This window comes from Berghia stephanieae, chromosome 15 (genome assembly GCF_034508935.2).
Source record: "Berghia stephanieae isolate SIO BIC M18660-M18661 chromosome 15, UCSD_Bste_1.3, whole genome shotgun sequence".
NCBI classification, from domain to species: Eukaryota; Metazoa; Mollusca; class Gastropoda; order Nudibranchia; family Aeolidiidae; genus Berghia; species Berghia stephanieae.
Genome location: NC_088374.1, coordinates 16302473 through 16313854, shown reverse-complemented (window position 1 = coordinate 16313854; position 11382 = coordinate 16302473). Strand labels below are relative to the sequence as shown.

General features: G+C 39.9%; 2 protein-coding genes across 2 annotated transcripts in view; both read right to left on the bottom strand.

The window, feature by feature from the left end:
* Window positions 1-11382, bottom strand: part of LOC144960786 (perlucin-like) — a 217675-nt gene that overhangs the window by 62737 nt on the left and 143556 nt on the right. The gene's annotated exons all lie outside the window — the stretch shown is intronic.
* Window positions 3476-11382, bottom strand: part of LOC144960722 (uncharacterized) — a 12215-nt gene continuing 4308 nt past the window's right edge. The window contains exons 3-4 of the mRNA XM_078894012.1: window positions 5891-5942; window positions 3476-5398 (exon numbers count right to left, since the gene is read on the bottom strand). Coding sequence (XP_078750138.1) covers window positions 4833-5398; window positions 5891-5942 — 618 coding nt within the window. The 3' untranslated portion in view covers window positions 3476-4832. The remainder of the gene's footprint in view (window positions 5399-5890; window positions 5943-11382) is intronic.

The following is an 11382-nucleotide window of genomic DNA, read 5'->3' as shown; positions in this document are numbered from 1 at the left end:
ACAGATATTTCTCACGGAGTTACTAATTAGTATGTACTTATTATTCTTCGAGCTGGCTAGAACTTTTTATAATTCTTGTGATCAGAATGTATTAAAGTCAAAACAAGATCATATTTATAATGGGTTTTTTTTTCCTCTGGATACACTTTTATGCTCGTCGGAGAAATATTTCATAAGGGCGTCCGCGATTGTTCCGATAGTTTAGAGCCAGTGACTAAGTTACCATGCGTCATTACGAGGGAAGTGACGTTACGACTGTTGAAGCGTATAGAAGTCCGAGCTGCGATGCTCTGACAGCTCTCTTGGTGGGAATGCTGTATTCTCCATAAATAATAATACAGATAAAAGGAAACTGGCATCACACTCTTGAAATGATAAGAAATAGAAACTGTCTTGTAAGACATGGTATTCGTAGTTCACCATAACGTTGTAAAAAAATTGAGCTTTATATAGCGCAATATCCACTAAATGTGCTCAAAGCGCTTTACAAGTGGTCCCTGGTCAACAGTCACATTTAACAAGTAGGACGGGACATGACGCCTGTTAGGCGATATTACAATTTTTCGGACACAGACAACGCCGTTAACGGCCAGGTACTCATTTTACACCTGAGTACGGTGAGAGAATGTGAGTAAAGTGCCTTCTCCAAGTACTCAACTATGCGCCGAGCGCGAGGCTCGAACCCTGGACCTTCCGATCCGAAAGCGAGTGTCATACCACAAGACCACATAGCCGCACTGGACAGCAGATGGGAAGAGAAAGCGGGGAAGACCCATAGAAACCTGGCGAAGGACCATGGAGAAAGAATTAAATGAATCAGGCCTGTCCTGGAATACAGCCATCGCAAAAGCAGCCGATCACAAAAAAATGGAGATGTCGGGTGGATGCCCTATGTTCCTCAAGGCCCGAAGAGGATTAAGTAAGTAAGTATAATGATTAGAAATTAAATCAATGTTCATATGTTCTTTGACTATGCATTAAATGGCTGCACCTCGTTCACCCCTACGTCAATACCATTTGTGACCCATCGTCTCAAAACGGTCTTATGTCGGAACAAACCATATGCTTAAATGCCGAATTAAATGTTAAACTGGTCAAAAATATAAATTGTTGTTAAAAGCACCCTAAAATATGGTATCCATTCTTCTCAATAAAACATACAAACTCAAAACAAATCTGATATTTCTGGCTATAAATTCAATTTTCAACATCTTAACCAACTCGACTTAATACCGTTTTGAGGCGAAGGGTCACATTTGGAAGTGGTGAGGCATTATTGTCCGATTACATCGGTAGAGTTTGAATGATTTTAAATGTTTATTTGTGACCCATCGTCTCAAAGCGGTATTATGTCAGAATGAACTAGACAAAGAAAATTAAAGTGATAACCTTAAAGACAAAACATGGTGTTTCCTTCTGTTCGTTATGGTAGAGTATAAATACTATTTCTTGTATTGCCAAACGTTCTAAAGTCCTATTTCCCACCGTTTTATCTCTAAATTCACTTCTTGGGGTACAACACACCCCGACATAATACCGTTTTGAGACGGCTGGTCACGTTTTTATAACGTCCACATTTTATTGTCTTCGTTCAATAAATTGAAGCGTCCAATAAAATGCTCATTCTTGTTTATTTAAATAGGATGAAATGAATGGCTTTATAACAGATGGTGTCTTCTACTTAATTTTAAAGAAAATGCACCCACCCCCCCCCCCCCCCCCCCCCCGCCTCCCCCAACCACCACCAAAAAAAAATTAAATTGGATGGCATCTTATTAGAAATCAATTGTGACCCCTCGTCTCAAAACGGTATTCTGTCGGGATGGACCAGATGCTAAAAAGTCAAATTATAGTTAAACTGGTCAAAAATATGAAACGTTGGTATTTAGCACAGTAAAATATGATATTCCTTCTCCTCTATAAAGCAAATAAACTCAACTTATGTCTGATATTTCTGGCTACAAATTCTATTTTCAGCATCTTAATCATCCCGACTTAATACCGTTTTGAGACGAGGGGTCACAATAGATTATGGTGTAATGACGTCATTTACTTAATTTATCAACTAATGACATCAAATGGAATGAACCAGGGGAGATAATAACGGGGATCCGAATATTGGCTTTTTCTATACAACATGTGTGTACTTATGTCCAGGTCTAGGAACTCAACGTGTCGCTATGTGATCTTGAGGTATGATACTCACTTTCGGATCGGAAGGTCCAGGGTTCGAGTCCCGATCTAAAAGGCGCATAGTTGAGCCATTGGAAAAGGCTATTTACTCGCATTCTCTCGTCGAACTCAAGTGTAAAACGAAAACCTTCCCTTTAACAGTGTTGTCTCTTTCCGAAAAAAAAAAATCAAAATATCGCTTAACAGGCGTCATGTCTCGTCCTTCATTAAAGTGTTGCTGTTGGCTAGGAATCCCTTGTAAAGCGCTTTGAGCACGTTTAGTGAATATTGCTCTATTAGAAAGCTCAGTTTTTGTTTTTTTTTTAACAGCGTCGTCTCTGTCATTGAAATGTGTTTATTTAGAAAATATTCAAACAATCAAATCTTTTTTACTTGAGCTTTTATATAGCGCAATATCCACTAAACGTGCTCAAAGCGCTTTACAATGGATCCATGACCAACAGCAACACATAACATGTAGGACGAGACATGACGCCTGTCAGGCGATATTACAAATTTTTTGGACTGAGACAACGCTGTTAACGGCCAGGTACTCATTTTACACCTGAGTACGGTGAGAGAATGTGAGTAAAGAGCCTTCTCCAATGACTCAACTATGCGCCGAGCGAGGCTCGAACCCAGGACATTCCGATCCGAAAGCGAGTGTCATACCACTAGACCACATAGCCGCACTCAATGAGATATTTAAGACCAATGTACAATTAAACGACTCAGGACAGTCACAAATCGATCATTGATATTTGTGACCCTCCGTTTCAAAACGGTATTATGTCGAGATGATTCAGACCCCAAAAAGTGAATTTAGAGATAGAATGATGAGAAATTGGACCTTAGAAGTTTTTGCAATGCAAGAAATAGTCTTTATACTCCACCAGAACTTACAGAAATTAAACCCAAGTTGGATATTTGTGGCTATGAATTCAATTACCGAGTGGATCCCGACATAATACCGCTTCGATACGGTGGGTTACATTTGACTGATATGAACATTTTCGATACAACAAACAGCAACTCAAAGACCTGGAAAAAAGAAGGTACCTATAATTTGTACACTGACATATCAAGTAATAGCAATTTATTAAAGAACCCAATAACTCTAGTCGTAAATCAATAGTAAAAATAGAGACAAAAGTAGAATCGATATATTCAAAGACATCGACGGAACATTTCAACCCGGCCCAAACATAAAGGCTAATATATTGAATAGCCAATTTGCTTTAGTTTCCTATCACCCCCCCCCCCCCCCCCCCCCCCCCCCCCCCAAATCAGAAACAAAAGTCACTCTTCTCAATTAAAGTATTTTATTGGTAACGCCGATCCCTCCCTTACCAACCACTTGAAAATCGTCAAGGTCTATGCGATCCAAGTCAAATTTTTCTTTTCCCCATTTGTTGCATTCATCACAAAATTTGAAGAAAAATTTTAATTTTAATTGTAAAAACTAGATTGATAATTGCTGTATGTAAAACTTATTTTGCTGTACAAAATTATTTATAGTATGTCCTTATTGATTCTTAATTTGAGTGTAGAAAAAAAATTGTGCTGTGTATGGCATAGTTAAAGAGCAGACACTGCTAGCTGTAAGATGAAGATCTGAAATATTGTGTATGAAAGGTAACAACAAGAAATGAAGTGAGTTGGAAAGTGCCAGAAGACAATAGAGAATAAAAATTTCGAGGCGGCGATGGGGGTTCGAAATCGTGGATAGCTCATACGGTAGAGTCACGCTCTCCCCGGGCAGGCGGAGTTGTCGTACCAATAAGGTCGCGGGTTCGAACCCCCATCGCAGCCGCGAAATTATTATTCTCTGTTGTCTTCTGGCGCTTTCCTACTCAATTGTGACCCACCGTCTCAAAACGGTATTATGTCGGGATGGACCAGATGCTAAAAAGTCAAATTATAGTTAAACTGCTCAAATATATAAAACATTGATATTTAACACAGTAAAATATGATATTCATTCCCCTCTATAAAGCAAACAAACTCAACTTAAGTCTGATATTTCTGGCTATAAATTCAATTTTCAACATCTTAACCAACCCGACTTAATACCGTTTTGAGGCGGAGGGTCACAATTCATCTCTTGTTGTTGTCAACATAAGTGCCTGCTCCACTCACTTTTCTGAATTTAAAATTCATCCCAGACATAGTAAGAGAGATAAATACAAGGAAAAAAAACATCTCAAAATATCAGCTTGCCTCGATTGCGGATATGGCCTCAGATTTCCAGATAAGTAAAAGCAAATAGGGAGCAGGCACTGTTATAAGATAAAATTCTGAAACAATACAGAGGCCTCAGGTTTCTTCCCCAGTTGAGATTGTCTGATTTTTTAGGATGTGTTTTGTTGTCACATTTTTATTTCTTGTTTTGTCTTGCAATGCTTGATAGACACTATTTCAGATCTGAATCTTACAAGAAGCGCCTGCTCCAATATTTCTGACGAACACAACACTAATATAAATCTTCTACACTCAAATTAAGAAGCAGCCCGTTAGATTGTTGCGTAGACTAAACATTTCTGGAAAATTCCTTAAAATGGTTGAAAAAGGAGGGAGTTATAATCGAATTTTAAGCATCAGGTTTGTCCAGACGTAATACTGTCTACAGACGAGTGGTTTCTTGATTCTCACATCTAGACCTAACCCAGTCCAGGATGTACCTCGTCCATATCCGGCGTGTGATTGAATCCTTTAGGATAATCGTAGTTATCATAGTAGGCAGGCATTAGCTTCATAAGGATGTTGCTCTGGTGATATCGGCAATAACTGTTCTTTTGATGGGCAAAGCAATCTTTGATCAAACTATGACGGTCATAAATTCGCATCGGAATTGGGTAGAAATGATTGTGTCGTCGTTGGGTCGGGTAATGCATGAGATAGCAATTTTTAGCTGCTACAGAAAATTCGTGGTCCCAACATTCGCTCGCGTATTTAATTAGATCTTCGTAGACACACACGCTGAAGGCATGCCCGAAAACGGAAGATCTCATCTCATTGATACACAGGCTTCCAAGACACGGCAGAGAATTCGAATTTGGTTCGCCATATTTGCACAAGTGTGTTATTTGATTGAGTCTGCCTTCAGACATCCAATGGATTATATCTTCGAACAGGGGAACAACGACTTTCATTTCCAGGAAACAAGGATCATACTTGTACCTGCCACAGTAATACAACCAGAAATTCCCTTCATATTCTATATCGTCTGAGGAGCCAATTGGTGAAGAGAACAACAAATTATTATGACAAGCCTCATGGTTAACACTGGTCTCTAAAAAATCCTCATGATCATTGTTATTATTATTATTATTATTATTATTATTATTATTATTATTATTATTATTATTATTATTATTATTATTATTATTATTATTATTATTATTATTATTATTATTATTATTATTATTATTATTATTATCATTATTATTATTATTATTATTATTATTATTATTATTATTATTATTATTATTATTATTATTATTATTATTATTATTATTATTATTATTATTATTATTATTATTATTTGATACTTTTATTATTATTATTATTATTATTATTATTATTATTATTATTATTATTATTATTATTATTATTATTTTAATATTATTATTATTATTATTATTATTATTATTATTATCATTATTATTATGGAGGGGTGGGGGAAGCAAGGAACATTTATATAAAGAACTATAATTACCTGTTGGTTTTAGACATTTATTCTTGACACACCATTTATTGTTTTTACATTCCTGGAAATGAGAATAATATAATTTTACTTCATGACAAAAATTTAACCCGTCGCTGTAAACGGTTAGTCGTCTCGGTAGCTCAGTTGGTAGAGCACACGCTTCACGTGCAAAGGGAACGAATTTTCAATCCCGGGTGAAGTCGAGATATTTTTTTTTTCTGACTCGCCCTGCCCACCCAGCAGTGATTAGGCAGCTGGGTCCGTAAGAACTTGCAGAAAGTACTTTGTTATAGTCTAGAGTCCTATTCGAAGGGTATCAAGCAATTGCGAAGGTCAGTTTCACACTGTAGAGATAATCTCCAGTTCTATGAGCCTAATGGCTCTGAAACACTACTATAGACAGCCACGAATGGTTGAGATCCTCGTCACATTCCTCCCAGTTACTTCATGCAAAAATTCGAAGATTTCATCAAACTGTCGAATACTCGGAAATTTGAAAAAATCGTCAAATTTCACCCAAAAAACGTGAAAAAATCGTCAACTTTCACCCCAAAAGTGTGAAAAATTCGAAATTATCCAAAGTCCCAAACTTTATTTTTTGAACATTGTAAAACATGAAAAATCTCTAAATCGAATATTTCATGCAAAAATTCGAAGATTTCATCAAACTGTCGAAATTTCGGAAATTTGAAAAAATCGTCAAATTGCACCCAAAAAAAGTGAAAAAATCGAACTTTTCGAAAGTCCCAAATTTTGTTTTTTTTAAACATTTTAAAACTCGAAAAATTCTCATAATCTGCCATTTCATGAAAAACAAATGAATTATAATATATAAAACCTTGCGTGAGAGCGTCAACATGTACTGGGTCCATCAACTTAGAACGGTCTCCCACGACAGCTTAAATAAGAATGTGAAAATGAATGTAAGTTTCAATTTAACATACGAAAATATCTCAAATGGACGATTCGGGTTTCTCCTTTATCACAAAACAGGATGAATGAAGCACTACAAAGTTTCGGATTTCCCCTTTATCAACAAAACAGGAAGAATTGAACACTACATAGTTTTCAAAATACGGGAGCCGCGTTAAGACTTTCAATCAACCCTAGTAGTTGTATGTCTTCCCACCCTGTGCCTTTCTGTTTTGCGCCTCTATTTCCTTCTCTTTCCTTCTGGAGTCACTCCCAAGCATAAATAAAAAATAAAAATAAATAAAGTGTTCTTTTATAGCGCTAAATGCCGAAACCTCAAAGGCGCTTTACAATATACTTGTCAAATCATAAACACACTCGAACCGAGCCAAACAGACACACACAACAGTCGCATAAACTAACTAGGCAAGCTTTACAAAATGAAATTGACATTCAACAAAATGGAATCAAAAAATAAAACGTATAATTTACTCATCAAAAAGAAAATGCCTAGGATGAAAATTCCTGGAAAAGATGAGTCTTTAGATTTTTCTTTAAATTTTCTACGCCGCCCGATAGCCTTACTGACAAAGGAAACGAGTTCCAAATGGTAGGTCCTGTTTAATAAAAAGATATATCACCGAAATTATCTCCTGTGATCTAAGCTGGCGAATTGGGGTGTAGGGGACCACAAGTTCTAGAATGGAGCTCGGAGATCGGGAATGTAGTGTGTTGAAAGAAAAAAGGGTAATTTTGTTTTCGATTCTAGCTGGAACGGGCAGCCAGTTTAGTGTTCTGAGCATAGATTTTACACTTGTTTTCTCGTGTCGACTAATGCCCAGAACCATTCTGGCCGCCCTGTTCTGTACCTTTTGGAGTTTGTCAACTTTCTTGTCAGGAAGGCCCACCAAAACCAAGCACTGCAGAATCGTTATTTTCCGCTCTCCGCGGAGGTAGGTGGGTCGTATCTGCCCAACATTTACAAACTACCAAGAGCGACTTGGACTACACCACCGGTCCTGGAGGTTAGCCACCCTTCCTTGGTGGAATTGTATTGGCATAGCCATGCAGGTACTTACAAGGACATGATTTCACTTTGACGGCCGTGGGCATGGTCTCTCTCTTTCTTATTGTTCACACTATTATGTTATGACGATCGACCCAATCAGCAAAGTCCGGTCCGCATTCGTGCACCGTCGCGAACCCGCCTGGTAGCATCGTCACAACACACCTTTCGACTAGATGCTCTGCCGTTTCGGGTTCTTGCCCACAGCGTGGACATATTGGACAGGAAGTTAGACCCCACTGATGTAACGCACCGGCCGTTAGGCAGCTCCTCGACCGAAGCCGATTCGCAGCTACCCAGTGTCTCCTCTTCTCATCTCATGTAGTTCCATATCTGAAGCAGACGTCGGAGGTCATCTTCCGCCAAGCTGATCTATCTCTTGCCAATTCTATTAAAGCAGCGCCACCTTTCTCAGCTTCATCTGTCCAAGTTCTTATCCCTTTCAAATACGTTATTCTTTGTCTTCCTCTTATTCTTTTTCCATTCATCTTTCCAGTCAAGGCGAGTATTTCCAAACCAGGGTGGCGGATAATGTGTCCTAAAAATTCCATTTGGCGTTTGATGATTTTTGTTATCAGTGATCTTTTTCTGTTTGCCATTTCTAAAATTTCTTCATTTCTTTTCCTTTCCATCCATGACACCCTCATCATTCTTCTGTAAAACCACATTTCCACTGCCTCCAGTCTTTTAACCATGGTCTTGTTTATGGTCCAGCTCTCACAACCATATAGCAGCACAGACAGTACATAGCAATCCAGGACCTTGATTTTTGTTTTCATGCTAATATTCCTGTTTTTCATAATTGTATGCAGCTGGTTGAATGCATTCTTCGCCATACCTATTCTTTTCTTTATTTCACAATCTGATTTTCCATTGGATGTTACATTGAAGCCTAAATATTTGAAACATTCAACTTGTTGTATTGTTTGTCCTCTGCTTGTTATTACACAGGCTGGTGGGTTATTATTTTTAGATACCGTCATACATTCTGTTTTAGATATATTCAGTTCCAGTCCCATATTTTCACTACTCCTGACTACAACATCCAGTAATTCTTGTAGTTCATGTTCAGACTCTGCCAGTAGAACCGTATCATCTGCATACCTCAGATTTGTTACATTCTTTCCTCCAATACACACCCCATTCTTATGTTCGATATCTCTTAATATCATTTCACTATAGAGGTTGAATAAATCTGGAGACAAAACACACCCCTGCCTAACTCCTCTTCTAATAGGTGTAAAACTGCTTAGTTCGTTGTCAACACGCATTGCTGCTTCTTGTTCCCAGTACAAATTCCGTAATATTCTTAAATCTTTACCATCAATGTCCAAGGATGATAGAATTTTGAATAGTTTTTCGTGTTGTACTTTATCAAAGGCTTTTGAATAGTCGATGAAACACATATACAGATCTTTATTTACTTCAATACATCTTTCCATCAGCATTGATAATGTGAATATTCCATTTCTGGTACCCTTGTCCTCAACAAAACCAAATTGCATCTCCCCAATTTCAGGTCGTATTTTATTTCTTATTCTTAGTAAAATTATCTTCAAAAGAATTTTTGTGAGGTGGCTCATTAGGCTAATAGTTCTGTGTTGTTCACAATCAACTGCCCCTGGCTTTTTTGGTAGTGCTATAAAAATGGATCGTTTCATATCAGTTGGCATTTTTCCTGTGTCATACACTTGATTTAGAAGGTTTGTGATGAATTCAATCCCCCATTCACCCAGGCCAGTCAAGGCCTCAATTGTTATGGCATCAGGTCCTGCAGCTTTTCCATTTTTCATGCTTTTCATGACGTTCCTAACTTCATCTTTCATTATAGAAGGCCCTTCCAGTTCTTTTATCATAGGCATTTCTCCTCGATTATCAAAAAAAAGTTCTTCAATATATGGAAAATATAGATCAGGATCTGTAGGCCGTTCCACGATCCGCCACCTGTGGACGCGCTGGGTTGGGGATGGTCGCCCCAGCTGTACCCAGTGTCTCCTCTTACTGGTATCAAAGCCTGGCAACTTCTCACCAAGCTTAGAGGAGTGTAGGTCCCCGCCCCCACGAGGGATTGAATTCGTCCAAACCGACTTCCATCTCGTATGTGCAGCTCTGTCCGTAGTCAGGGATTCTGCGTACAAGGGTTGCCGGGACTTATTTCGGCTCGAAACGGGGGCACCGTTCATTATGCGCATGAGAGGGGTATCCCATTCCCTCTCTCTTTGATCTTACTCAGCCAGTTTCCCGTAATGGTCTCCCTCCGGAAATCGGGGGGCTGGATCGCTGCCATTACCGGGCCCCATTCTCTATGGGTTGTTGCTAGCGTTCCCGACACTATGTGCATCGACTTGCGAAGTTTTACATCCACCTTCTCAACGTTTCTGCTTCTACCACACACTGGAGCGCAATACTCCGCGGTGGAATAGCATAGTGCCAGGGCGGATGTTCTCAGGAGCGCTTGGCTAGCGCCCCAAGTCGATCCCGCCAGCTTCCTCAGAAGACTATTCCGCTTCTCTATCTTCCGGGCAACCCCTTCGAGATGAACCCGATAGGTAAGGCTGCGATCCAACGTCACCCCTAAATATTTTGGACGCGGCTCATATGGGAGTGGCTGGTCCCCGACTAGGACATTCAGTTTACGGGTGTGCCAACCACTGCATAAGTGAAATGCAGTGGCCACGGTTTTTGAAGTGTTCATCTTCAGGTACCACTTGTCAAAGTAGGATTTGAGTCTGGTGACGTCCTCGCTGAGTACGCTCTCGAGACGGGTCCATACTTTACTCTGAGTAACGAGTGCCCAGTCGTCTGCGTATCCCAGCCTCAGGGAGGAAGTGTTCGGCATATCGCTAATGTAAACGTTAAACAACATTGGCATTACCGACCCCTGAGGGACCCCATTCTTCAGTTTCCTTACTTTGCTCGTGGCGTCTCCCAGCCCGACGTGGAATTGCCTTTCCCCTAAGATAGAAGAGAACAGCTTCAAGGTCTTTTTGCACCTTATGATTTTTGCAAGTTTGAGCATTAACCCATCGCACCAGACCGTATCGTACGCCGCTGATAGGTCTATAAACACAGCACCTGTTTGCTGTTTTCTCTCGAACCCGTGCTCAATATGCTCTGTAAGGGCAATGACCTGCTCCGTGGTGCACCTCCCTTCCCTGAAGCCTGCCTGCTCAGGTGGCAGGGCAGCGTCTAGGACCGGCCCCCATCGGTTTAATAGAACACGCTCCAACAATTTGTAAAGACAGCTCAGCAGCGATATGGGTCTGTAACTGTCTGCCTCCTTCGCCGGCTTCCCTGGCTTCAGGATGGCAACTATCTTCGCGTGCTTCCACACTTGTGGAAGCTTTCCATTTGCAAGGATGTCAGACATTGCCTCTGCTAGCCAGGCCCGTGCCCTGGGACCCAGATGCGTCACCATATCGGGATATACACCATCTATCCCTGCTGCTTTGCCGTTCTTTACTTCGCTAATGGCTGCACCCACTTCTCGGGGACTGAACGGGTCCGTCCAGTCCGACTCCTC